We start from the raw sequence: 27,905 nt of genomic DNA, 5'->3' as shown, positions 1-27,905 counted from the left end.
CGCAGCGCCTGCCGCCGCGGGAGGAGGAGGAGGAGGAGGAGGAGGAGGAGGAGGAGGAGGGAGAAGATGGCGGACGATCCCAGCGCTGCCGACCGCAACGTGGAGATCTGGAAGATCAAGAAGCTCATCAAGAGCCTGGAGGCGGCCCGCGGGTGAGCGCCGGGCCCGCGGGGCCGCCGCCCCGGAGCGCCGGGTGTCCCGGCTGGAGCGGGGCCGCGGCCGGGGCGCTGCCCGGGCCCGCCCGGCGCGGGGGGACGGGAGGCGCAGCCCCGGCCCGGCCGCCCCTGCCCGGCCCCGCGGCCCTTTTGTGCGGCCGCGTGGGACCCGCGGCCTCTCGGGGCCGGGGGTCGGCGGGGAAGGCGGGCCGGGGTCGGCAGGCAGGGCCGTGCAGGGCGCGGAGTGGAAGCGTGACCGCGCTTCCCGCACGGGGAAAGGGAAAAGGGCCGCGGCTGCCCCGGGCTCCAGCGGCCCGGGCGCAGCCCCGCGGCTGCTCCCGGCCCCGGGAGGGGCGGTTTCCCCCCCGGCCCCGCCGGGGGTAGCACAGGTGTGTGAACCCGGTGCCCGCCCCGCTCCCGGCCCGTCCGGCCGCCCCGTGCCAGCTGGCACCGGCGAAAGGCGGGTTCCAGCCGGAGGAGACGCTCCTGTGTCTCCCGTGCAGCCTCGGGCTGCTCCCAAGGGACCGGCTGGGCCAGGGAAGGCGGCGGGGTGAGGGCAGGGAGGCAGGGGGTGAGGCAGCACTTATTCAGTGCTTTCCTTACTGACAGTTCTTTGATCTTTCTCACCCCTTCCCCTCCCAGCAAAGGTGATCAACTCCATTTTCCTGAAAGCAAGCTCTTCCAAAGTTTGGACAGTCAGAAATTTAAAGTCTCTAATCCCACTTTTATCCTTGCACTTTAATTTTTTTTTGTCCCCCCAGAATGTCTGTTCCTGCAGCCTGCCCCATGCCAGAGGTGCCTGTTTGAGAGGGCAGCTTGGCAGTGGCTGGTTCCGTCGGTTGGGAACCCTCTTGGGCCCGAGGAATTGCAAGACTTCAAGGTTCTGGGGCTGTAAAATAGCAAAGAAAGTGTCTTGGCAGACAGCCTGGTAAAATAAGAATGAGCCACCCTTGTGGCTCCAGTTTCCACAGGCTCACCTGAACGGGTGTTGCTGTACCTGGGGCAGCGCAGGCATCGTTCTGTGGCCCCCCCAAAGCCTGGGGCCAGCTGGCAGATGCGGAGCTGCTGTCTTGTCATGTCCTTAGTGTGGTGCTTGCTCTGTGTGTAGAGTCAGCCCGTGGAGTCGTTCAGCTGAAAACTAACCCAGGCTGGAGGGGAACCCGAGTCACAGGTCTCCCTGAATTATCTTACTCTGATTTATGATGCAGCTGTACAGGGCTGGTGAGTGGGAGAAGGGAATGGGGAGCCTGGGCTGCCCTGCGGCACAGTGGACTTTGGCTGCCCCAGCTGATCACGGGGCTGGGCCTGTGCATGGTGTGGGCAGCACAGGTTGTGCTCACAGGGGTCCCAGGAAGCTGAAAGGGCTTGGGAAGCTCCAGGCATCCGTTGGAGCTTGTGACATAGCTTTGTGCAAGAGCACAAACGTAGAGTTGGAGTTTTGTCTCTCCCTGGTTCGAGCTGTGCCCGGTTCATTGTCAGCTCTTGTGTTGTTTGGGATAAATGAGTGCTGCAGAGAAGGTCTCAGCAGGTGTTGGAGTGTTCCTGGGAGGCTGAAGGGCAGGTGTCTCTTGTGGTACCAGCTTCCTGGGGCCACAGCCCAGGTGTCTGCCCTGTCTTCCCTCTTCCAGTGATCCCTAGAACAGCTCTGCTGTGCACCAGAGGTGCCACAGACACAGTCAGATCTGTGTAGGGGGTTTAGCTGGAGTGCCCCCTGGATCCAGCACATCTCCTGGATGTGGTGATGCTGCTGTCCCTTCATTTAATCTGTGCCAGCTGCTAAACCAGCTCCTGAGGAAGGTGGTGCTGGTGCCAGCAAGTCTTCTCTGAGCAAGCTGATGCTGGTTCAGTGTCTCCCAGGGAGGCCTAGCCCAAATGTTCCTGCTTTGGGTGCAGTAAGGAGAAGAGGTACTGCAGCCTCAGCCCCCAGCAGGCTCAGGCTCCCCAGCACAGGAGGTGTGAGGCAGTGGAACAGGCTTTTCCGGCCTTTGGAGGAGTTGCTTCCTCTTCCTGTGGAGTAGGAAGACCTGTTCTGGGGTGGGTTAGGGGGCAAAGCCTTCCAGCAGGGTGATGTGGAGGGCCAGGGCCTCGCTGGCGTCCCCACCTTCCCTTACTCATGTGCTCCATTAGTGACCCAGCAGCAGTGTCCCAGTTTCGTGTGCTGGCTGTTCCTGCAGGGGATCAAAGGGACGGGAAATGGAGGAAGCTGGAGTTAGACATTCCCTTGGCATGTGGTGGTTGGGGCACCTCTGCTCTGATCCAGCTCATGTGGTAAAATCTCAGTGGAGTCTGCAGGGTGTTAACAAAAGTCAAGTGAGCAGAGGGAGAGGAAGTGCTTTTATGGGATTGATGAGGAAAGGGGCAGTGCTTGGTCAGAGCACCCAGGGGAAAGATTAAAACCTCAGCTTTCCCAGAAGCTGATCAGTTGGAGGCCAGCAGGGGTAGGTCTGCCTCTCAAACCTGGAGGGAAACACCCTAGTGGGAATGCCCTGTTATTTTCCCAGCCCTGCTAAGGAAATCTGGCTTTCTCACTGATCTCTGTAGAAAGAATCTGTCAGTTCAAAACAATGAAAAATAATTTTTAACTCCCCAACTCCACCTCAAAGCCCTGTCTCTGCTGACAGGGACTAGAAAGAGCTGTTATCTGTGTCTTGCTTCCTAAACCACAAGTTATCTCCTTCCAGCTCTCCAAAGTTGAGTTGCAAACTGTGTGATCCTGTACAGAGTGGCTGAGTTGGTGTTTCTCATTTGGTGAGGTGGAGGGGGGTAGCTGGGCTCTGCACAGGGTGTGAGGAGGAGCAGAGGAGCCAGTTCAGCACTGCAGGCAATTAACCTTTGTGGCCAGAAGAAGATGGGAGTAAAAGGCTCCTGATGAGCCAGTTGTGGCCTTGTCAGAAGTTTAACCTTGTCATGCGTCTCTGAGAGCTTGGAGTACTCAGACTTTCATCAGACATCTCTGCTTCTCCCCTACTGAGGGATTCATTTTGATTTCAGTACACAGTTCAGTTTTGTAGAACAGATTTGAGGAAACACTGGGCACCCCAGAAGCTGCAGCTGTATCTTTCTCTGTGGAGCTGCAGCAGCCCAAGTAGAAGCAGCATTAGCCAGTGTTTTCCTTTCTCCTCTCTCTCTCGGGGCTTTTCTGCTGTTGCTTCATGAAGTTTTTCAGTGTCAGTGCTGTTAAACTGACAATTCCTCTTTGTTCCTTTGGTCTCTGCAGTTCTGAATAGTTAGCTGGGCTTTGGGCAGGGTTTTCTGCTAATCTAAGCTGTAAATGCTTGGCAAAATCAAGTATCAGCAACAGCAAGCAGTCTCTTTGCTGGGAGAGGACCTGAGATGTCACGTTGGAATCATGTTTGGAAACTTCTCCATATCTTAGAAATGCCTTCTTCTGCAAACATCTCTGCTTGCAAACGGTACTGACACCTCCCTGGCCAGATGGGCTTCCAGAGAATGCTGGGTGTGGAGCTCCCTTACAATGGGAAAACTTTAGGGAACATGCTCTCTGGAGACGTCTCCCCTGTCCTGAGCTTGCTCTGTTGGGAGCAGAAGCCCTTGTTGGTTATTTTACTGAAACAGGAAAAGAGGAGGTGAAGATTGAGGTGTTACTGAAGGCACTGACTGCAAACACAGTGAGGCTGGTGTGGGGAAGAACATTTTTCCAAATTATGTGCTCTGGAAGGTGGGTCAAACCAGGGCAAATGCAGAAACAAAGTCTGAACAAGTAACTTATTCTGGTTGTAACTGGAAGAAATGTTTCAAAGCTGGAGGAGGGAGAAATGGCAAGAGAAGGGGACGTCTTGGTGTCTCCTGAGCCTTGGGAGAAAAGCAAAGTGTTGCAGTTCCTGCCTGGGTTTGGATTCTGCCATGTTGAGACTTCCATCTACTATATGGGAGAAACAGAAAGTGAGAGAAATAAAGTCACCATGAAGGACAGAGGCCTGAAAATACCTGAGGATTCTTGCAAAGAGAGACATAGTTCTGCTTGAATTCCTGGAAAATGAAACATAGTTCTCCTTGAGGGTGAGCAAGCTCACCTGTTGCTTAGACGGAAAAGATTTGCCCAGCATCATTTGCAGATGGCTTCTCTTGCAGTCTGTCTGGAGTCTTGCTGGTCCTGATGGAAAAGCCTAGCCTTGAAATTAGGTTCAAGCTGCTGCTGTTTCCCAGCCTTGTGGAACAGGAACAGGAGGCTGCACTTCTCAACACCTTGTTCTGGGATGTGCTGGGATGGTGCTGCTCTGGGACTGGGTAGCTTGGCAGGGCTGAGATGTGCTTGGACAACCTGGTGGTTCTGGGGAATAAGGTAGTCTTAACCTGTTCCACTGTGAGGATGGTGGGCCTTTCCAGAAGTGGCCTGAGAGCCCACCTGGCTGTGAGTTAACAGCACTGTGGGCAGAGCTGTGGCAGCTCTGCTGTGGGGGGGGCAGTCAGGGGATGACTGGGGTCAGTGACAGCTATGTCCTGCACAGCTTTGCCTTGTTCCCAGTTTCTTTTGAATGAAGTCCTGGGAAGCTGTGGTGCTGGGGTTCTCTCGTGCTGCCTGAGTGAGCTGTATTTCCCTCCTGAATTAGGCAGAGCTCCTGCAGCACTGTCCTGTGGATGGATTGTTCTGCTGGCAGTGCTGAAGGTGGAACTGTGGGATGGTGTCATAGCTGAGTTAACTCCAGCGTGGATTCTCCTGCTCCATACAAGACACAGCACAGCAGATTTTGGGTGTGCTCTTGCTTCAGTGTGACACCACCACCATGCCCAGGCAGGTACCAGAGCAGCTCCTTTGGCTCAAGGGGATGTCACACACCAGGAGGAGCACTTGGTGAGATCTGTCAGTACTGACTGGTCTCTGCCTGCACTGCCAGAGATGTGTCAGTCCAGAGGCTCCCTCTGCTCCCAGCCTGCCAGCAGATCTCTTTCCCTGCCTTCTTTTTCAGGATCTGTTTGTCATTGTGGCTGTGCCTCGGACCTGAGCTCTGGGTCAGTTTAACTGTTGATACAGGAGCTGTTTCTGCAGCCTTCACCTTAGGGTGGGGGGTATGATGGAGGCTTTGCCCTAGGCCTGGGTCAGCTGATGCATCTGAGAAGGGCAGAGCCATGCCAAGGTGGTCCTTGGCTTTCCGACTTGTGCTGTGGTATTTAGGTTGCAGTGCTGTTACATTGTGCTAGTGCCATGGGATAGGCTTGAGGATCTCTCCTGTGAGCTGGTGTCTCCAGTGGCCCTCTCTTGCAGAAAAGTCCTGGAACTGAACTGGGCTGTCACACTCTGAGAAATGTGAGGCATGGGTGGGACAAGGGCTGGAGGAGCAGTTGGATCTGCAGGAATTGAGCTTTACTGACAGTGAGTTTTCTGCTTTGACTTGGTGATCTGACCTTAGTGTGGAGTGTTTAGGGAAGAGGTTGTGGTTTAAGTTCTTAGCCAAGGCAGATTGCTTCCTCTGAGCTGTGCTTTCTCATCCTGCCTGTGGCAGGGGGTGTTCCTAAAGGAGGTCATGTTTCTGTGAGAGGCAGAGGCTATAATGTTAATATTGCCTTTTGCTTCTGGTGGTGTGAGGACCGGGAGGAGATGTTTGCAGGGAGGCTGGAATAGAAACAGTCCAGGGCACAAGGGAGAGCTGAGGGCACTGTGGCAGGAAACCATGTGGGATGAACAGCAGCTGCTTCCACACCATTTCCCTGCTCTGTTGGACCTCTTCAGGCTGCCAGTCTACAGTGCTGGGGTAGAAGCTGAGTGTGGATTTCATGTAAGCAGGGCTGATCAGACCTCTCAGGACTAAGCAATGTGTCTTGTGTTTCAGTGGTGCTCAGAGTGGGTGGTCTGAGAAAGCTGTGCCAGGTGGGAAGCTGAAGCCAGGGACAATGTCCAAAGGGTTGTTGACATCCTGCTGGTTGCCTCAGTTGAATGGTTGTAAAACATTTCCTGGGCTCTCACCTGCCTGTTGTACCTGTTCCTTTTGAATTACAGAGACAATTAGGAAGTGCTCTTTGGAGAGAGCTCACTAGCTAGTGGCTGAGGAGGACCTGAGCTGGAAAAGTGGCTACAGATCAGAACTCCAGCGAGTGTCTGACAGCCCGTGGCTGTTCAGCAGCCTGGTACCTCTTTTACAACTGTGTGAATCATTAGTGAGCAGTGTGATTCATGCACAGATCATCATTCACATCGAGCTAATGAATGAGCTCCTGAGGAATGACGTGGTAGGAGATGGGAACAAGCACCTCAAAAGAGGACAGACTTTTTTGGCTTTGTGGCAACTGGATTTCTTTTCCCTCCTGTTAGCCACCCATTCCCATGTAGCTCTGGGGCATTAGCATCTTAATAAGCAAATCTGGATTTGTTTCAGTCCCTCAGTGTACATCTTGTACCCAAATGGCCCATTAGCATAATGCAAAAAGTCTTTTAAACTTGGAGCATTAATAATTGGAGAAGGAGGAGGGAGAGCAGGGGAGCTGTGGCAAAACTGAGCCTCCCAGTGAGTCACAAATGTCTGAAGTGCAGAAATGTCTGTTCCACTTCCCAGTAATTGGGCATCCGGGCTTTCTGCATGAGGTCAGATGCCGCCAATAAGGCCTATTCAAAACATGCCTATGCAATTATGTTTTGTGATTTGTTGCCTTTGATCCAAGGATTTTGGAGAGACATTGATTCACCTTCTCTGAGGGGTGTGCAGAATGCACTTGTGCTGATTCAGTGCTTGGGATGAAGTTGGGATCTGCTCCTGGAGCTGCGTGTCTGATGTGGGACGGGGGTGCTGGTGGTAGCCTGAGCAGCAGTATCAGAGCCAGCCCCAGTCTGGGGACAGAGCTGCTGACATGTCCCTCTGGGCAGGTGGTGCGTGGTGGCCCAGGGGCCAAGGGCTCACCGTCACCTGCTACCTCTGCAGCCCTCGGACACCGAGAGCTGCCAAACTGTGCTGTGTAGAGGAGTAGAAGTCTGTGACCTGATTCTTGTCTCACCTCCTTTGTGTCCTGGGAGTGAGGGAGGCTGAGCTCAGGAGGTAGCTCCTGGCAGGCAGCCGGTGGCTACTCAGGGGGAAGCACTGCCTTGCCTGACCCTTGCTCAGGCTCTGGCCAGGCTTGCCTCTGCTCCTTTGCTGAGCAGCCATTTGCTGCCTCCCTGTGGGAAGCTTTCCCTGGCTGCTGGAGCCAGAGGTGTGCTGAGGAAATGAGGCTCACTTGTGTTTTCCAGGGTGGGTTCTGGCTGGGTGCTTCTCTCCCTGGCTGGCACTCAGAACTTGGTTGGCTTCTGGAGGCCTTTCGTCTCTGAGAAGGTTGGTGGGTGAGGGTAGGAGGGTAGGATACCTTTCCAGGACAGTCTGGGTGTCTGCTTCAAGCTGGTTCTGGTTATGTGAAGTGCTTTTTCTATCCAGTCTGCCAGCATTAGAGGAGAATGATGTACAAGATTCCTGTCGTGGGCTTTGGAGCAGGACTACAGCAGGAGAGCCTCGAATTGTGTGAGCCATGGTGGAATAGCTGCACGGTGTCATGCTGTGCAGTTAAGTGGTTTTCCTTTGTCCAGGGGAGAGGTGGCATTCAGAGACTGATGGAGGAATTCAGTGTCTGGGGTGTTTCTTCAATTCAGTGGAGGGAGGGGCCTCAATTTCTCCAATTAATGCTTATGCTGAAAAGGATTCCTGAAGAATTGGTCTCCTGACTCTGCAAATCCTCTCCTCATACCCACCCTGCCCCCATCTTGTCCTTTTTCTCTGCTTCTGAGGTGTCAGTGGATCCAGAGAGGTGAACTCTGCCATACTTTTGCTTGGAAACTGGTCCCTTCCATACCTTCAAACCCTTCTTTGGATGGCATGGAAGCCTTTGAGGAATGACTTGTATTGATGTTACCTTTTAGGAGATGATCCAGAGCTCTGCTGCATGCTGGGGTGAAATGTAGGATGCTTCTGTGGGATTGTGAGGTTCCTGCTGAAATTGTGCTGTACGAATTGTGCTGCCTGGCTTTTGGCTCAGCTCCCCATTAAACCTCAGAGGAGCTGTGGTGGGTCCCATACAGCTCCCCAGGGCTGTGTGCTCTGGCTGGGTGTCTGTGCAGTGCTTGTGTCCTGCTCCAGCTGTGCTCGGAGCCCATGGGCTGAGCAGGGAGGGGAAGTTCATCTGCCTCTGTGCAGGCATCACAAAACCCTGGTGCCTCCAAGCAGCAGTTAGGCTGAGGTGTGTTGGCTGGGTTTATTGCAGAGCATTCAACTGATATTCTTACAGGCTGTGAAGTCTTCGGCTTCCAGGTGATGTGGCCTCTGAAGCACTGAGGGATCCTGGACTCTCGAGATTCCCTGCTCTTTCCTAGCAGGTTTTCCAGGAAAAGTTGTGCAGCTATTTCATCTGCTGTTGTCTCTCCAGATTCGGCATCTCAAGTGGACTTGAGCCACTTTGTGTTTGATGAAGGCTTTGTCTTATTAAAAAACATTAAGTCTTTAATGAGCACAGCTGTGACCTGTTTGTTTCACAGCCATAATTCATAAGTTGCAAGAGTGTGTGTAGAATTTCCCTCTGGCAAGGTCAGTGCACTTGCACACAGGGCAGGATGAGTAGGGAGTGTCTGATGGGCCTGGGTATTGTAAGGGAGCCCAAACTAGCAATTTTGCACTTGCCTCTACCAAAGGACACTTCCTTTTTATAGCACTCCATTCAACATCTCTGCTCAGGTACAGCATGAAAAACCCTCAAATATTCTTTCCTCATCACTGATTCTGTGTGCTCTGAGCACAGTCCTTCACTGAAGTGCCACGTGCCTGCAGCACTGTGGGTGTTGGTTCAGAAGCAGCTCTTGGCACCTCTGGGATATGCCTGACAGAGTTCTGCCTTGGATTGCAGAGATATTGCTGGCATCTGCCTTGCAGCTGGCTGCATGTGGAGCTACTTTAGCCATCACATAAGTTGGGTAGCCTTGGCTGTCCAGGCATCTTGGGCTCCTTGGGCTATGCTGTGCTTGCCCAGTAATGCACAGTCCTGGATGGAGAGCAGCAGAGGTTGCCTGGGGAAGGTACCATGGCTTGGAGCAGTGTGTGGCAACAGTTGTTTCATAGAAAGCTTCCTGGCTGTGGAATGTGGTTGGGATCAGATTATCTGGGAGCTGTTGGCTCTGTGCTCATGCCAGTCTCTGGCAGGAGCACACAGGCCTGGTGCTGCCCTTGGTTCCTGGGGAGAGCAGGATGCTCATGAAGCTGTGCCCTGTAAAAATAAGCCTGTTTTGAGTCATAGGGAATGACTGCCCTCCCTTGCCTCTGTATCCCACATTCCACAGTGTGCTGTTAGTGTGAAATGTTTCACTGTGCAACAGCTACAGCTCAGCTGCTGTTTGTCAGGTCTCCTCTGATAGCACAGGGCAGGCCAGTCACTGCTATTTATATAGCAGGCTGTGAAATTAATGCTCTCCCGTGCCAGCTCATAGCCCAAATTGCTGGAGACAGGTTGACTGACTGCTCCTCCTCAGAGTGCTGGTGATTGTCTGCCTGGTGAAGGGGAGCTGTGGTGGGTGCTGCTGGTGTGGGGTGTGGCAGTGCAGGACCCTTTTCAGTGGCACAGCACTGTGTAAGGTGGTAGGAGCCTTTTGGAAAACCGCTACATTACTGTGTAGTACCAGCTGAAAGCTGAAGGTCTAAGGATCTGCTCAGCAGTTCCTTCTCATGGCAGGACAGTAGGAACGTGGTGACAAAGCCCTGCAGGTGGAGGTGGCCACCCAGAGCAGGAGGCTCCTTTGGCAGCTGTCATGGAAAGCAGCCACGGGGTGGCCATGGCAGCCCATCCCAGATGGGTGCAGTGCCTGCCTTGTGCTTTTGGCTCCTGCTCTGGTGTCTCCCTCGTGCTGGAGCACAGAGCACGTCCACAGGGGGCCCCGCTCCTGGTACCGAGCGTGGCGTGGGCTGGGAGCAGGGACACGGTTGGTGCCAGCATCCTCTGGGCCATCCCTGCTCCTGGAAGGGACCCAGCCGTTCTCCTGGCCTGCACACACAGCACAGGGAGGGCTCCTGGGTGATCCCTCCTCTCCTGGCAGGGAAAGGAGCTGCTCGGGTGCCACAGCAGCTGCTTGCAGGCATGGCACAGCTCTCCCCTGCAGCTTCTGGGGACTGGGTTAGTGGTGATTCAGCGCTGCCCACACTGCCACTCACTGTGATCACTTGTCAGCAGTTGCTCTGAAGTCTCTCTGTGTCTGGGAAAGCTGTTTGGTGGCACAGTTGTCTGAAATTCCAACTGTAGTAACATTGGAGTTTTAATAATAGAAAGGCTGTCCTATCCACAAATCTTGATTTTCTGAGGAACTTTCTGTCTCCAAAGAGCAAAATGTGCTTATTTTTGCTTCCCCTCTTCCCTCAAACAGCCCTGTAGCACACCGTGGGAGAAAGTAGCGCTCATCTGCTGTGGTGTGGGAAAGTTGGAGCTTGGATCTTCATCCTCTCTCCTAGAGATACCTAATGCTGCTCATGGCAGGTGCTGATAAATCTGAGCTAATTGCCCATTCCTGGCAGGGCTGGCACCATTAGCAGTACCCACAGTGCAGGCCTTCTGCCTCTTCAGAGCTGGCACTGAACAGCCCCCTTGGTTCTTTGTAGTGTGTGGGCTGGTGCCCCTCTGCTCCTGATTGTTTCCTCTGCCCCCATCCCCTGAGCAGTGGCCCTTGTGGTGCTGGCCTGTGGGCTGGGATGCTGTTTCCCTCCATCCCAAACATCTCGAGCATCCCGCCCTTGGATGGCACTGGCAGCTCTTTGGCCAGAACAAGGGCAGGAACTGGCTGGAGCTCTGCAAGCCCCTGGCTCAGTGTGGTCCGAAAGCATCAGCTCCCAGCTGCCCTGGTGGAACTTGGGTGTGCTGAACCAGGGGGAAACCTCAACAGTGCTGTGAAATCAGGATATAGTCTGGGATATGGGGTCCATGCTTCCTTCAAGAGTGCTGTGGGTGATGCAGGGCAGACCCAGCTCCTGGCACGTTTGACCCCGAGCTGCCAGTGTGAACAGTGCCCCTGATCTCACTGGATCACTTGGTTGTGCCCCGTAGTAGGTGTGTGGTGCAGCTGTGCCCCCTTTTGGGAGGCTTTAGGGTGGTTATGGGGAAATTCCTTACCTCATTCCCAGGTAAGTGTACTCTGGAACCCTCAGCTCCGGAGGACACAGTGGGATTTGCAGAAATACCTTTTATCTTGTTGAGGCTGCAAAGACCCAGAGGAGACTTGGAAATTACCTTACTCTGCAGAATAAGCTATTTTTCTGAGTGTTTTTGAACAGCAGCTTTCTTAGAAACTCTTTGCTGCATTTTGTCTCCTTGGAGTGAGTTTAGCAGATGCACCACAGGGTTTTTTAGACCCTGCCATACTGCATTAGGGTCGCAGACAGGTACAAGCTTGCTTTGAGAGAGGAAAGCTGCTCTTGCATAGTCGGGTAATGAGGTGTTGGCAATGTGTGAGGCAGTTCTGCAGCCACCCTGAGTGCTGGTGCCCATCTGCTTCAGCTGGTGTCTTGCTGGTCTCAGTCTTTGGTTGTTTGGTTGTTTAGTGACCCCTTGGGGTGCTGGGTGCGTGGGGACATGGTGACAAGCTGGCTGGTTCCTTGTGCTCTAGGCTCCCAGCAGCCTGGAAGGTTGCTCCTGTGGCAAGCTGCATGCCAGCTGTTTTGCTGGATTCTGCAGGAATTGGTTAGAGCCTGAAATAACTCTTGACTCTGTAAATAGTGGTGAAGCATGCCAAACCTGAGAAGTGCACTTGATGTTGGTAGTGGAAGGTGCTTTTGGATGCAAATCCAGACTGGAATTTGCTGAAGGATTGGCCCAGGCACAGTACTGTGCTGTGTTGAACTAGTTGGAGATTTAAATGAGGGGGAGTGCATCCTCTGAGACCCTTTTAATTTGTTTGTTTGCAGTAATAAATCACCAGGGCTTATGAAGGCCACTGTGTTACCTCGGGTGGGGTGTTCTAAGGAGCAGTGCTGTGACCCTGCCTGATGGATGAGGTGCTGTGTGTAGGATCTCCAGTTCCAGCGGCCCCAGTAGGATCCAGTGGGTGCTCTGTGTTTGCACCAGTGTTTCTGGGGCAGTGGAACATAGCACAAGGCCAGGGGCTGGCGTCTGAAGGGGGTGAAACTGAAGGGAGCTTTTCAAATTACTTTTTATTGAGGAATTGCTCTTGGGAGTGCACACCCACCCTTCCTCCTTGCTGTGCACAAAGGTGGGGAAGCATTTGGAGAGTCAGTCCTGTGAGGAGCAGCTGAGGGAGTTGGGGGTGCTCAGCTTGGGGAAAAGGAGGCTCGGGGGGGCCTTCTTACTCTCTGCAAATTCCTGTAAGGAGTTTGTAGGTGGGGGGGGATTGGGCTCTTCTTCCAGGCAGCTTGTGGCAGGACTCGCTCCCTGCTCTTTCCCCTCTGTCCTCAATTCAGGAAAAACTGTATGCAGCCTCTTGCTAGCAGGAGAGCCATGGAGTGCCCCAGGGGCGTAACAGTCCCACTCCCACCTGCCACACTGGGATGCCCTTAGGGGGTGCAGGAAGTTAGGTGTGATGGGCTAATCTAATTAGAGCTTTCTAATCTCTGGGAAGTCTATGACTTTCTTCTTTGAGAGGAGAAGATAACTCAGGAGTGCTACTTTCACAGAAGTGGGGAAGAGTTGCTTTCATTCTGATCAGCCTCTCCTTCAAAGGAGCCTGCTGGGAATGATAGCCATTATCTGTCCCCTAAGGCTGGTGCCATTCACTGGGGTGGGTAACTGCTTTAATTGAGTGGGATGTGGAGTGTTCTTGGCTGGGGTGACCTGGAAGCCTGAGAGCTGCCAGCATGGCTCAGAGCTCCTCCTGGGAATAACACGGGCCAGTGTGGCTTTGTGACTTCGACTGGCATGTATGGGGAGCTCGAACATTAAAACCAATTAGTTGTCTTTAAGGTCAAGGACTTATTTGACCTACCAGCCTCCATTTCAACTTGGCCTGGATTGAGGATCTTTGGGAGATGGCTGTACAACTTGTGTAAAGAAGCTAATGAAGTGATGCTTTTTAAAGCACTTCCCTGTGCCTCTGTAGCCCAAACACTTCAGCAGGACACTGGTATGTGGCAGCCTGAAACAGCAGCGAGCAGGGGCTGGGGTAGGCTCCTTCCATAAGAAATGTAAAAGAGCAAAACCCTGGGGTTTGATGTCTGAAAAGCACTTTGTTGGCACTCTGACTCAGAATCCTGAGAGGAGGCTTTTTCACAGAGCTTAGCTGGTTTGCCCTTGAGAGAGCTGGAGGATACGATGAGGGATTTGATTTTTATGCCATGGCTCTAATGGGAAGCATGAAGTCTGGGTTAAATCTGAGACAGTGCAGAGGCAGCACTTCAGACATCTGGGATACTTCAATGGCAAATGGGAGGTACCTGCTGAAAGGCAGATAGGAACTTCCCCAGTTTTTCTTTTGGCTTTGGGTAGATTTGAACCACGAGGCAGCTTTGGGGATTAAGATTTCTACAGGACCCACCCCAAAGCCCTAGGAAAAACGAATATCAAACTTATTTTCCTTTAATTTAAGCCTGTTCTGTGATTTGTGGGGTCTTATTTCCTGACTCTGTGCCTGGGGTTGGTGCTGGTGAAGCAGCAGTGTGTGCTTTGCACAGTTCAGTTAAAGCAGCTGCCAGAACTGATGAACTGCTCTGGGGAGAAAAATGATAGAGGGAAAGCAGAAAAGACTCACTGTGACAAAGGGATCCTTCCAGTTCCATTTTCTGTATTAATCTGAGGAAAACAACGTGTTAAGACAGCACTTGGACTGCTTAGTGCTCCAGCTGTCTGAGAGCAAATTAAATGGGCTCTGAGATGTCCTTGAAGTATGTGGCTGCATTGTTCTAAATAATCTCTGCTGGGAGCTGCTTCCATTCCTTCTGCTCACAGCCCTTGGTCTGTGCAGCTCTTGGTCTGTACATTTGTTCTTTCTTCTCATGTAGTACCCCAGAGTAAACAAGCAGCTTTTGGAGGACTTGGTTGGTAGAGGCTGAGCACTGAAGAGCAGCCTGTTTTGGTTTTGCTTTCTTTCCTCTCCCATTGTTGTCCAGCAGAAGGGGAATTACTCCAGTGACAGTGAAGAAGCATCCTTGGGGGAGGGAGGAGAGACCTGTGTACATGGGATATGGTGTGTGGGTGCTTGTTGCTTTGCTTCCTGCTCACATCCCTTTTTTCCCTCCCCAGCAATGGTACCAGCATGATCTCATTGATCATTCCCCCCAAAGACCAGATCTCGCGAGTGGCAAAAATGTTAGCGGACGAGTTTGGCACTGCCTCCAACATAAAGTCCAGAGTGAATCGCCTTTCAGTACTGGGAGCCATTACATCTGTACAGCAAAGACTGAAACTCTATAACAAAGGTAACTTCTAGCTTGTATGGATGCTGGCACACTTCCCTTTCTTGGAAGCAGCCTTAAGTTCCTGCACTATGCAGTTTTCTGCTAATCAAATCTGTTGGCCTGTGCTGCTGTTTTGCACTGATATTCCAGGTATGTTGCCCTTGGATGGCTACTTCAGGGGTGGACTTCGGGACTAGAATAGTAAGGTCCTTGTCTTTAAGGAGTGGGGTCATGATTATGTTCTTACTGCTGACTCTACCAGACTTAAGAGCTGGATATTCTGCAATAGTTCATTTGTATTAAAGTAGTGATTTTCTGTCGAGCAGAAACTTCTGTTTGCCTTAAGCATGTATGCCTTAAGCATGGCATTGAGCAGCTGCTATCATTCTGGGGGGAACAGACCATCTCAGATGAGCCCTGGAAGAGTTCATTGTTACTGCTTTTGCACTGGCCCATGGCCTTCCCTGGGATGGTCACTGCAAATCCTGTGTGGGGGGACCAGCAAAGCTTCAGGGCTGCTCAGCCTTTCTCTGGGTGCTGTGAGCTTGCAAACTCATGGGTTTAACAGGCAGGTGCATGTCTGCTACAGGTGCACTAAATGAGCTTGTTTCCCATTGTAGAGACCTGGGAGGGAATGAGGTGGGGAAAAGGGAAAAGGAAAAGTTTGGGAACTTGAATTTCAACTCTGCTACGAGTCTCAAGGGCTGGCAGTCAGTTTTTGATGGGTACAGCTTGCCACATTCCTTAGTGATCTAAACTTGCATTGTGTCGTTTGTAGTACCTCCAAATGGTCTGGTTGTTTACTGTGGAACAATTGTGACAGAAGAAGGAAAAGAGAAGAAAGTCAACATTGACTTTGAACCTTTCAAACCAATCAATACATCATTGTATTTGTGTGACAACAAATTCCACACGGAGGTAAGGACTCCCCCATTGCAGGAGCCAAGGTCTGGGTGCAGCCTTGCTGTGCTTGAGCCAGGAGAGCAGCAGGAACATGCCCTGGGGAGGCCACTGGATGGCTTGGGACTGCTAGAGATGGGGAATGCCTGCTGGAAGGAGCTGAGGCACTGCCCAGCTCCTCCCACCCTTGAGTTTGTGTAACCCACAGGCAGGAGCTCCCCTCTGTAACTGGAGGAAGGGTGATTTTTTCCTTAACCACAGAGGCCCATAGATACTATTCCAAGTCAGGCTTTAAAATACTGCCAAGATAATATCAGTGTTGCCAGTCTTGCTATCAGATGTGTTAACTGAGAGCCTTGATGGAGAACTGGCATGTGCCTAATCTGTCTGGGGGGAAGTGGGATTATTTTTATCCAACATTTAATTAAGTTAAATGAATGGTTTGAAGCATATTGAAAGAAACGTGGATCACGGCAGTCAGTGTATTGCCTCTGAGGCTGTTTTGGCTCTGGCAGGTGCAGTGGTCTCAAAGTTTGCAGTGCCCCTCACGTCCTTGATGTTTGCCATAATAAATGTGTGGCCTGAGACTTAATTGCCTGTTGTCAGACCCATCTGACATGGGCTTGGCAGGCCCTCCAGTGATGTAGTTCTGCTTGTCTGTTTGGGTCTGTGGAGATGTGATCCATAAGTGTCTTCCAGAGGGCAGGAGTACAGCAGGGGAAAGTGTGCTTGTTACACAGGTGAGGTCCACTCCTACTATTCTTTCTCCCCACAAAGGATGAAATCCCAACATGCCTTTGACCTCCCAGGAATAAAAACCTGTGCACAGTCACAGATCTGGGGTTCTGCTGGGTCCCTGTGTCCATAGATGAGTGAAAGCAAGAGGCAAAAAAGAGAATTCAGTAGGGAGCCAGGGTGCCAGGCTCAGGGAAGTGTTTGTCCCTGCTGCTGTGGGTGGTGGGAGGGTGCTGAGTTTCCTCCTGCCCCTGTCAGGAGATGGGTTCATTTGGTCTCCTCTGCAGCTGCTGCCTCGGGGCACTGATTCAGTATAGAAGTGCCCAGCAGGCTGTTCCCCGGAGCAGCTGCAAATCCTCTGCTGTGTGGCACTGCTCACCACGGGTGGCAGTGACCTGAGCGGAATTTGTGGGAATTGCTGCTCCTGATGACGGGATCGCTGCCAGCCCCTTCCTCCCTCCACAGGCTCTGTGCTCTCCCCTGCCTGTGGGGTGTGGGGTTATTTCCCTGGGGATTGCCTGCACTGCACTGCAGTCAGCTGGGGCTGGGAACTCTGAGCTCTGCCTTTGTCCCCTCTCTGGCTGTAGAGCCTTGAACCCCATGGTTCCCCCAGCTGAGCTGACAGCCAGGGCAGCTACTCGGGCACCCACAGCTTTCCTGGAGAGTTGGGGTGGGAAGGAGTAGGAGGAGGAGCTGGTCTTCACCTTTGGGCTATAGCTGCAGAGAAGAAGCTTAGTCCAGGCTGAAGGAACAGAACAATGGCAGTGGTTCCTTCTTGGTGCTTGACAGGTCAAACAGTGCAATTGCTGCCAGAGCCAATCACTGATCATTGGTACTGTGTGAAAATAAGAGGAAATCAAGAAATCAGAGCTGTAGTCTTATGCTGCTTGGCAAGAGCATCTGATAAAATTTCTTCTAGATACTTTATTGCCTGTGTGAAACTGAAGTAACTCCCCCAGGGGGCTGTGAGCCCTGATGTGTGTCTGAGGAGTAGGATTTACAATGACTTACTTTGATACCTTGGCTGGAGCATTCATTCCAGTCACACGTTTTGCTTGGCTCAGTCCCAGTTAAATAGATTGCAGTGTAATATGCCACTTCCTCCTCTCATTCATCCTACTGCTGAGGAATTAATACAGAATATTTGCTTTGGCCAGGACATTCCATTAAACCTTAGCCTCCATTTCTTCTAAGCTTGAGAGCTGCATCCTGGGTTGTGTGGATTTTGGAAGATGACTGATGGGTTTTATCCTTTCAGTTCAGCCCAGTAATCAGGCTGACAGCCCTGCAGGCAGCTCGAGGTCCCGTGCAGTAAGCCAGCACCATCACTTTCAGTGTTAAACTGGTGACTTCAAGCAATCTGGAGTTTTGACAAGTTCCTCATCCTACTGGATGTGGTTTTGCCAGCCAGAAAGAGGATTCTGGCTATTGCTTTTTTGGGCATGTGTAAGTGAGCAGGAGTATGTGTGTGTGCTGGATGTTTCTGCCCACTCAGCCCCTAAGGGAACAGCAGCTGAGAGGTTGCCTTGAGAACGGAGTGCAGAGTTTGGGTGCTTGGGCAAAACGAACTCAAAAACCTTGATACTGCTCTGTGCTTTGGTTGAGCAACTTAAATGACCTTATGAGAAATATTCAGCTGCTTTTTTTAAAGGGAGGAAAATTGAAGGATAACTTCATTTTGCAGCAAATGTTCTGGGTGTCTTCTCCACAGCCAGTTATGCACAGGACTATTATTGCTGCTGTTCCTTGTGCTCTGTAAGGCTGAATTTGCCACAGCCACTGTAGATTTATTTCATCATTCTGCTTGTGGGACTTAAGTCAGCAGGTGCAGCAGACCAGTAGTGGTGGTAGGGAGGCTGTGTCAATGCTTTGGAGTACAAAACTGAACTGACAACGAACTGAGCAAGTTCTGCTTTCCTGACTGGAATGCCAGGAGAATTACTGCTCTAGTTGTGCCAGCCAGAGAGGTGAGGCAGCCTCAGAGAGGTGGGATCCATTTCACTTCACACTCTCCAGAGCCCATCTCCAGGGTTTTGCTGTCACACCTGCCCATGAGCTCAGTGGGGAACTGGCAAAGCTGGGAAATTGTGATCAAAATTAAACTTGAGTTTCCTCTGTGCTCTTGACAGTGTTGCATGGAATTATGTACGGAAGGAATTCCTTCCTGGGAGGGTGGGCAGGCTCTGGCACAGGGTGCCCAGAGCAGCTGTGGCTGCCCCTGGATCCCTGGCAGTGCCCAAGGCCAGGTTGGACACTGGGGCTTGTCCCCACAGCCTGGGACAGTGGAAGGTGCCCCTGCCATGGCAGAGGAAAGTTTTTAAGGTCTCTTCCAACCCAGAGAGTCCTGGGATTCTGTAGTGATCTGGAATAGTTACAGCTACTGAATATGCTGGTTTTCCTCCACTTTATTAATAAAAACATAGCCATGACCAGCTGTGAGCTGACTGATGGGGCTGTGCTGCCCCAGGCCCTCCCTCACAGCCTCTGTCTGTTCCAGGCCCTCACGGCGCTGCTCTCTGATGACAGCAAGTTTGGCTTTATTGTAATAGATGGGAGCGGGGCACTCTTCGGAACTCTCCAAGGAAACACACGGGAAGTGCTGCACAAATTCACTGTGGATCTTCCAAAGAAGCACGGTAACACACTCGTCTGTCTCTGCTGGGGGCAGCAGCCTGTCCTGGGCTGGGATGTGAGGGTGGAAGTGGGGAAATTGGCCTGTGGGGGTTTAGTTCTGCTCCAGTCTGTGCTCCCTTGGAATCTGACAGCAAAGCCTCCAGTCTGAGCCTTCTGTCAGAATTAATGAATCACAGTAATATGCAGTTGATCTCAGAAGTGGCACTTTTTATTTCTTGCTGCATTTGACCCTTTCCTTGGTTTTGGGACAGTTGTAGGTAGGTATTGGTAGCACAAGCAGTAATCCTGCTCAGTGGAGTTGTTAAGGTTTGATATGCTGCTGCTGTGTGCATCCCACAGTGAGGAGCAGCGAGCTGCTCTCTGCAGGAAGCACAGGGCCTCATGGAGCAAGGAAAATTCTCCACTCTGTGGAGCTGTGTTATAGCCGGCCACTGATGAGTTCAGCAAATTGTCTGCCAGTTACTCCTGGCCTACTGTTCTTTGTAGAGTGGGATGGGACAAAATGGAACAAAAAAACTGCCCCCAGTGAGGCTGTGCAGCAGGGACTGCTGGGCTGCACTGTGTCAGCAGAGGCAGCGTACAAAGGAGATGGCTTCTCATGAAGGTACAGGGAGAGAGAATGTGCTCAGATGTTCAATTTCTACAGAGTTGCAAGTCTGTATAGAAAGAAAATAAACATTTTCCTCTGTCAAGAAAAATCTCCTGGTGGGAATGAACCCTCTTTATTCTCTGAGTGTTCCATGGCAGCCCCTGCCTCAGCTTGTGGCAAACTGAATTGAGGTGGCTGCAGCTGCCCTTGGCTGTGGTTATTCCAGGCCAGCTGTGGCCTGAGGACGCTGCTGGCATGCAGTGGGTCCCCCATGGCTGCCCCGTCCTTCCCTGCAGGCAGAGGAGGTCAGTCTGCCCTGCGCTTTGCCCGCCTGCGCATGGAGAAGAGGCACAACTACGTGCGCAAGGTGGCCGAGACGGCCGTGCAGCTCTTCATCTCTGGGGACAAGGTCAACGTGGCCGGGCTCGTCCTCGCCGGCTCAGCCGACTTCAAAACTGAGCTGAGTCAATCTGACATGTTTGATCAGGTGAGTGGCCTGTTCTGAGCAAACCCACATGTTTGAGTGTCAGGGTAGGTGGTGATTGTAGCCGTAGCTCTGATACAAGATGCTACTCTGGAGGAATGTAACTCTGGCATCTGAAGAGATTTGATCAAAATTAAAAATGTGATGTAGCCAAAGAAGTCTCCCATTCCTAATACCTTCTGCAAGGAGCTGAGAGCTCCTGTTCTTGAAACAGGGCTAATAAGAAATCTGTCCTCCCTGGTTTGGAACTGGCATTCGCATTCTTTGTGTTCCCAAATCTAAAGCAGAAGCTTTATGGGAATTGGACTCCAGTAGACCTAATCCTGTGTCCCCGTTGCCTGAAAATTGTGGTTCAGTACTGTGCATTCAGAGGTGCCTCTGCCTCAGGTGAAGTGCAGAAATGAGAGCAGTGACTCCTGTGGCAGGGTGAGGAGTCTGACAGCCCTGCTCTGGGGTGATTTACGATTTCCTGTCTCCTCCTTCTCTCGTTCAGCGGTTGCAATCCAAAGTGCTCAAACTAGTTGATATTTCATATGGAGGAGAAAATGGCTTCAATCAAGCAATTGAGTTGTCAACTGAGGTCCTCTCCAATGTGAAATTCATCCAAGAGAAAAAGCTAATAGGTATGTGATGCACTGCAGCCTCCTCCTGAGCCAAGGTGTGGTAAAGGTGATGCTCTTGCTCTCACCCTCCTGGCAGTGCCCTTGGCTGCCCCAGCCCTGCCATGCTGGCTGAGAGTGGGACTTGGCAGTGCTTCTTTTTGCCATCTGGACACCTCAAGTGCCGATTTGGGGGGGGGGGGGGGGGGGGGGTTGGTTGGTCTCTTTTTCCACACGAGACTTCTTGGACCTTCTCTATCCTTCCATCAGATATCCCCTTAGTTCCAGGCCTTCTGGTGGCAGCTGCTTCTTGCAGTTTCTTGCATTCAGATGAAGCTTGTTTGAAGTGTGTGTGCTGTGCTGAGTGCTCATGTGTGCCCTGCAGGACGATACTTCGATGAGATCAGCCAGGACACGGGGAAGTACTGCTTTGGTGTGGAAGATACACTAAAAGCTTTGGAAATGGGAGCAGTAGAGATCCTGATAGTCTATGAAAACCTGGATATCATGAGATACGTCCTGCACTGCCAAGGCACAGAGGGTACGTGGTGCTCTGGGACACTGCAAGCTCTCAGGATCTGATGCCTGAGGCGCCTCACTGGGATGGGTTTGCTGGAGGAGCTCCCTGAGGACATCTGACCACAGGGATGCTGTGTAGCTCTGTGTTACTTTGCAGGTCACTGGCCTGCAGTTTCCCAGCCTCTGTGGGGGAAAAGTGGAACAAGCAGGGTTCCAGTGCACAGAGGGAATTGCAGTGCCAGGGGGGCACTTGGTCCCAGAGCCAGCCTGGAACCTCCTTCCAGCTTTGTGAGTGTGATACCAGAGGGGAGACTGAGGTGGCCTTGTGTCCAGAAATACAATTCCTGGGCCTGCAGCAGGACCTGTCCCCCTCTGTGCTGGCTCTGCAGCTGCTCTGTGCTGCTGTGCCCTGTGGGGTTGCTCACAGAGCTTTGGAGAGGAAGGAAGGCAGTGGTGGTGCCCAGACCCTCTCTGTTGTAGTTGCTGGCTTTGCTTAGTCTCCTGCTGTCTTTAAACTGCATCTTGTAGCCTTACCCTAACTAATGTTACAATTTTTTCCTCCTTTCTCAGAGGAGAAGATCCTGTATTTGACACCAGAGCAAGAGAAGGATAAATCCCACTTCACAGACAAGGAGGTATTTCAGCTTTGGGGCTTCTGGGTTTGTTCTCAGTGTGTTGGTGCAGAGCTCTGGACATCTGGGCCAAGTTTGTCCCAGGCACCTGAGCACAGTGACCTTCTGGCACTCAGTGACACTCAGGGCAGGAACCTGTGGCTCTTCCTGTGTAACCCCTTGGATCCTACACCCGCTTTTCTCCAGTCTTCCCTGCTGCCAATGCCAAGGTTGTGTAAAGGGGCAGTGTGAGATCTTTGACTACCACCAAAGCATCACCTACAAGGGTTTGGTAGCCACCATGCAGGCAAGGCCCCAGAACCATTGCTTCCTGCTTAGGAGGCGCTGATTTGGTTGTGCAGAATCACTGTGAGGTCGGGAATGGTGACCTGGATCAGGTGCCAAGGGAGTGCCTCCTTTGGGATGCATTTGATATGTGGAACTGTCATTTGCTGCCTGAGTTTCGTGCCTGTGCAGGTCAAACAGCCCTCGTGGACCAGGGGTCTGTGCAGCTTTGCAAAATAAACTGGGAAAAAAAAGTGTCCCTTGCCAAAGGGTGGGGATCTGTCCCACTTGGGTTGTGCCTGGAGGCCATTTCCAGCTGTTTACCCTCCGGGAGGGAGAACTGCCAATCCCTGCTGTGCATGGAGGGTTTGCAGTGTTACCTGCAGTGAGGTGTTTCTGTTTCATAATAATCACTACACTTCCTGCTCAGAAAATGGTGCCTTTTGGCTCTGTGCTTGCATGGATCAGTGCTCCTGCCTGAGAACAGGGCCTGGTGGACGAGGGGGGCTGCAATCTGTGCAGGGGGCAGAGCAAGTCTGAATGAGCAGTGAAGCTGAGATGTAGCATGGAGTGACACTGGAGCAGAAGAATCCAGGCAGTTTTTCTCCTTCTTCTGCACTAAATTTTGTATTAGAGGCCCAAAACACTGTCAGTGATGAATTCTTTAGCACCAGGAGCTGGTGCTTGTGCCTGCCCTTGCCTGGTGCAGTTGTGCCAGGAATGCCTTCCCCCCAGGAATGTGCCTGTGGAGCAGGGGGACTGCTGTCCCTGCTACTGCTGACAAAGCCATGAAGCCAACTTTTGGGGGGATTTTCTCAGTACTGAACACACAGTGACTGCAACAGGGTTTTATTATTTATTTTTCCCCTCCAATGTCTCCACAGACTGGACAGGAACACGAACTCATAGAAAGTATGCCCCTCCTGGAGTGGTTTGCAAACAACTACAAGAAATTTGGAGCAACATTGGAAATTGTTACAGACAAATCACAAGAAGGATCCCAATTTGTGAAAGGATTTGGAGGAATTGGAGGTAAACTGCAAGAGGAAAATGTGTTTGTCTTGTTTAGTGGTTGGTTTGATAATCTGGTGCCAACACGAGTGGGATTAATCTTATTCCTGTCAGTCATGAAACCAGTTCAAGAAGCAGTTGTGTTCACCAGGGTGGATTCATTTCCTGTCCAGCAGGATGGTGGTCCATGTTGGGCCCTGTCAATTTCCAGCTGTGTTCTTCAATCCCTGTGTCCTGTGCAGGGCTCAGGGATGGGCTGTCCCCCTGTGCAGCTGCTGGAGGTCAGGAGGGCCCCGAGCTGCCTGGCTCTGTCTGCACAGAGGTTTGGTGACAGCCCCTGCCCTGCCCAGGGGGCTCTGACAGCCCCCAGACCCGTTCCTGAGGCACTTGGAGCTGTTGCTCATCTCTCAGAGCCTCCTTGTACTTTGCTCCCTGATCTTCTGCTTCTTTTCAAAAGAAAAGTATTTTTAGTCCATCCTCTGGAGTAGTGAGGCCTCTGAAAGCCAGTCCTGTCTGGAGCTTACTGAGCATCAGCCATGCCTGGCAGAGGTAGAGGTGGTTCCTGTGCCAGTCTGACAAATCCTGGGCAGGTGTGGGCAATCCCACACCAGTGCCATGCTCCATGTCCTGTCTGGCCAGGGGTTCCAGGACAAAGCTGTGCCACTGGCTGTGCTCAGCTTTGGTGGATGTGAGCCAGGGAGGAATGCATTGTAAACGGGAATTTCTAGGGCCCAGACAACACCAGCTGGGAGGAAAGAACCTTGGATTGTTCAGCTCCATAAGGAGCAACAGGTTTCTAAGTTTTCAGGGTTTGTAATTCCAGGAGTCTCTCATTACCTGGCAGATCCAGCCTCTTTGCATGATGGGATTGTCTTTGCTCCCATGCCCCGTAGGCTTGAAAGGAAATGTCCTTGAAAATCTCCTTCACCTCAGTAAATGATTCCAGGCATGCAGGATTTCCAGAACCCTGGATTGGTGTTTGGGGTGGGAAGAGGAAAACAGACACTAAATCCTGCTTTTACTGCATTGTAAAAGTAGCTGCAGTGCCAGGTGCCCTCTGGATTTTACTGCCAGGCCTGGATCTGAGCAGTGGCACTGGGACCAGTGAGGTGCCACTGGTGTTTTCTGAAGATGCAGCCCTAGAAGAGGCTCAGCTTTTCCAGGAGGAAGCTGGCCAGGCTGGGCAGCTTCCTTTGGGCACTAAATTCCCTGTGGCATTTCTCAGGGCAGCTGCCTGTCTGTTGCCAGGCCTCAGCTGGACATCAGTGGGAAGCTCTGGGAGCAGGGCTGGGGAAGCTGTGGCAATGCTGGGGAAGCTAAAGGCTGTTTCTTTGGCAGGTATCTTGCGGTACCGGGTGGACTTCCAGGGCATGGAATACCAAGGAGGAGACGATGAATTTTTTGACCTTGATGACTACTAGGTAGTCGAGCTGGGTCCGGCAACACGTGCCTCGCCCCTCCAGCATCCAACCCAAGGAGCAAACTCATGGTGGAAAACACAACTGATCCCTGCCTTAGAATTGGAACATTTCCAGAACTTGATCCACGAGCATTTGGATTTAAGAAAGCAAAACCCTACACTTTGATTTGTCATAGTGTCAGTACAGCAGCAAACTACTAAGTTCCTATATGCCACTTTGGACTAATTTAAAAAGAATCCCAGTTTTTACTTTTACTCAATGGTGAAATTGGTTGCTCTTGTATTTTATGGAAATGATTTTTTTAACCTTCATGATACATTAACTGCTGTAAACCTCTTCCTTCCAAAATTAATAGAAGTAAGATCCTACTGGTTTGTTTCTTTATACTTTGATTGGAGAAATCAATTGCTGCATTTGGCAGCGCTGTGACCCATTTACATGGCATTCTCAGCTTAGCCTGCAGAAGAAATGGAATGAGGTTGGAGCCATAATTCTCTTCAAAAGCTTGAGGAGGCACTGACCTGAGTGCTGGTTCATTACATGTGGCTTGCAAATTCTGATGGTTTGGGGAGGCTCACCAGCCGAACGTGCTTTAATCTATTTGCAGAAACACTGCTCTTACAAACTAGGAAATGCACTTCATGGATTGCAATGAAAATGCTGCTGGAGTCTTGGGCTTAATTTGGATTTGAGCAGTGCAGCCTTCAGGAATTTTTTTTTTTTTCAGTCTTGACAAAAATAAACATGAGATTTCAGTGAAGTAAGGTACACTTGGCTTTTTGTTCCTCAGTAAGTTTTTCTTTTTGCTTTAGGACTGCGTAAGGTTTCCTTGATTATGTGAATTTGAGCCCACAGGTCTTAAATGGAAGTGGGTGTTTGACAGGAATATTGAGTCAGTGGAGTGAAGGCTGAATTAGTGCTGGGAGTGTGGAATATTTGATTCTGATCCGTGGAGTGCTGGCACAGCCCTGGGAACAGCCAGCTCCCAGCAGTGTCTGTCCTGTGGGGCTGTGTCCTTCAGGAGGTAAAGGATCACTCTGGATAGTCCCAGACTGCCCGGGCTTTGTGTCCTGCCTATTCCACGGAGTGTCCATAGATCAGGGAGCTCATCCTTGGGGTGTGTCCAGCCTGCTGGTGACACTCTGGGGGTCAGGGACTGTGCAGGCCAGGGCAGCAGTGACACAAGGGCAGGTCCTGTCCCAGGGGAGCAGTGGCACAGCTCAGGTCCTGCTCTCTCCCTGGGGGCTCTCCCAGCGTTGCTCCCGGTGCTTCCCTCAGGAGCAGCTCCTGTTCCAGCTGCAAACCTTTGCCTCTTGTCCTGGTTCACTTGAACAGAGGGAGCTTCTCTTCAAATTTCTGCCACACTGTTCTTTGAGGTCCAAAATTCCTGTCCATGTGAGCAATACCATTTGTCCCCCTGGTCCCTAACCTGGCCGGTGGCTTCGCTGCCGTCCCCGCATCCAAGCTGGAATCTCTCCCAGGAGCTGGGGCTGGGTCTGCTCAGGGCTGAGCACAGACCTGGCCCTCACAGCAGTATGTTCTGGATTTTGCCATTGTAAATGGGTCTAATGTGACAAGACAAGACCACAAAAATTGGTTGTAAATTTACATTTTTGAATATACTGCTTGTTGTTTCACATGATACATTAGGGTATGCAGCTCCTTTTTGTAGTTTTTATTTTTACTATTTAAGTTTGGAAATGATGCCAAATTTTTTTGTATTTCTTTAATCAATGTGTTCTCTTCAGTGATATATATTGCATTATATATTGATGTGTATATCAATATATACTGATATGTATTACACTTACACATGCAAACACACTCAGTGGGGGTGAGAGATCCTAGCCTTCGCATACTATCTAGCCTCTGCAGAGAGATCCCAAGCAGTGATATCTTGGTGTTGTGATGTACAGAAATGGAGAAGAGTATTAAACCATATTTAAGAATATAGTACAGACTCCTGGTTTATTTTCTCTAGTCCAGGAAACTCCTGCTTTTTGCTCTCAGCTCAGTGCCAGCTTCAGGGCTGGAGGTTGGAGGCAGCTCTTTCACAGCTCAGTTTGTATTTCTGGATTTTTCTCCCTGTGCTGGCCCTGCTGAGGCCACACCTCAAGGGCTCTGCCCAGTTCTGGCCCCTCATGGCAAGAAGGACACTGAGGGCTGGAGCGTATCCAGGGCAGGGAACGGAGCTGGGAAGGGGCTGGAGCCCCAGGAGAGGCTGAGGGAGCTGGGAAGGGGCTCAGCCTGGAGAAAAGGAGGCTCAGGGGGGCCCTTGTGGCTCTGCACAGCTCCTGACAGGAGGGGACAGCCGGGGGGGTCGGGCTCTGCTCCCAGGGAACAGGGACAGGAGGAGAGGGAACGGCCTCAGGCTGGGCCAGGGCAGGCTCAGGGTGGGCAGCAGCAGGAATTTCCCCATGGAAAGGGGGGTCAGGGATTGGGAGGAGCTGCCATGGGGGGTTTGGAGTGCCCATCCCTGGAGGTGTCCAAGGAAGGGCTGGAGGTGGCACTGAGTGCTCTGGGCTGGGGACAAGGAGGGGATCAGGCACAGCTGGGATTTGATGGTTTTGGAGGGATTTTCCAGTTGCTGTCAGTGCTTAAGTGAACCAGTGATTCCATGATTCTGTGTTTCCAGCACGCTCAGTTGCTCTTTGAAGCTGGAGCTTAAAACTGTGACTTCAGAAGGAGGGAGAAATCCAAGAAAGAGTCCAAAGGCAGGTGTGCTGTGAGTGTTACCTGAGATGCTCTAAACGCCTGAGGCAGAGGAAGGACAGCCTGCAACAGCAGCACCTTGGCCTTAACATCCCAATCCAGAACCCAGGGTGTTTTTTTTAAGCCTTTTGGGCTCTGCCTCTTGGGCCAACCCGGACAGAAGTGTCCTGGCTCTGCGGGCCTGCCCTGACCTCTCTGGCTTCTCCTGTGGCCAACCCACGTGTGTCCCTGGCTGTCCGGGGAGCACCTGCCTCCTCCCACAGCTGGGCAGGCAATTTGTGAAGGACATCATCAATATCAGGGCTTTTAAAGGATGCTTTAAATCCCCTCTCGGCAAGTGTTGCTTAGCTGAGATTCTCTGGCCAAGGCTGAGCCTCCACCTTCTGTGGAACAGCAAGATTTGGGTGTCAGGTTCTTGGCCTGTTGCTGTCACACTTGGGCTTGTGCAGAATTATTCCTGGGGGCTGAGACTTCCAAGTTGGTGCTCTGCCTCACACAGTCTCTGATCTGCAGCTGTGGCAGGTGGGACAGCCTGGTTTGTTCTCCGTTCTCTGGATTCCCCAAGTTTGGGCATGGGAGGTTTCTGCTGGAGCAGACAAAAGTGATGCACAAATCTCACGCTGTGTGTGACCCAGGTACACAAAAGTGATACTGTTCAGCTCTTGGTGTAGATAAAGGCATCAAGCTGAGCTCAGCACTAAGTTGAAAATATAAAAATAATCCCTTCAGTTGGTGCAGTCGGGGAAGCTGCTGCCTGCAGAGAACTGCTCCTGCAGTCTCCTGCTTGGTGCAGCCAAGCACATAGGTGTGTATTGCTTAATAAAATCCCAAATATTTCTCCGTTGACCCTTTACTGGCAGCACCAAGCCTGGTTTCTGCTTTCCAGTTGTGCAATCCAAGAGGAAGCAGGAGCAGCAAGGCCTGGCTGCTGTGGAGGGATGCCCAGAGCTCTCCTCTGT

At 51.7% G+C, this 27,905-nt stretch overlaps 1 protein-coding gene across 1 annotated transcript; it reads left to right on the top strand.

Moving 5' to 3' along the window:
* Positions 1 to 33: 33 nt before the first annotated feature.
* Positions 34 to 26,187, top strand: ETF1 (eukaryotic translation termination factor 1). Its single transcript, XM_053990835.1, has 10 exons — positions 34 to 152; positions 14,292 to 14,467; positions 15,225 to 15,364; positions 18,579 to 18,717; positions 19,601 to 19,791; positions 20,282 to 20,411; positions 20,773 to 20,928; positions 21,477 to 21,541; positions 22,687 to 22,834; positions 24,152 to 26,187. The coding sequence occupies exons 1-10, from the start codon at positions 67 to 69 to the stop codon at positions 24,232 to 24,234; spliced, it is 1,314 nt and encodes a 437-aa protein (XP_053846810.1). The 5' UTR covers positions 34 to 66; the 3' UTR covers positions 24,235 to 26,187.
* The last annotated feature ends 1,718 nt before the right edge of the window (positions 26,188 to 27,905 follow it).

The sequence above is a fragment of the Vidua macroura genome, chromosome 15, assembly GCF_024509145.1.
Source record: "Vidua macroura isolate BioBank_ID:100142 chromosome 15, ASM2450914v1, whole genome shotgun sequence".
NCBI lineage: Eukaryota > Metazoa > Chordata > Aves > Passeriformes > Viduidae > Vidua > Vidua macroura.
This window is presented reverse-complemented; position numbering and strand designations above follow the sequence as displayed.

Excerpts from the sequence above, each read along its gene's own strand:
- ETF1 (XM_053990835.1), top strand. The coding sequence starts at position 67 with ATGGCGGACGATCCCAGCGCTGCCGACCGCAACGTGGAGATCTGGAAG. Across the intron at positions 153-14,291 it reads AGCCTGGAGGCGGCCCGCGG|CAATGGTACCAGCATGATCT; the intron begins GTGAGCGCCGGG and ends TTCCCTCCCCAG. Across the intron at positions 22,835-24,151 it reads AGGATTTGGAGGAATTGGAG|GTATCTTGCGGTACCGGGTG; the intron begins GTAAACTGCAAG and ends TTTCTTTGGCAG.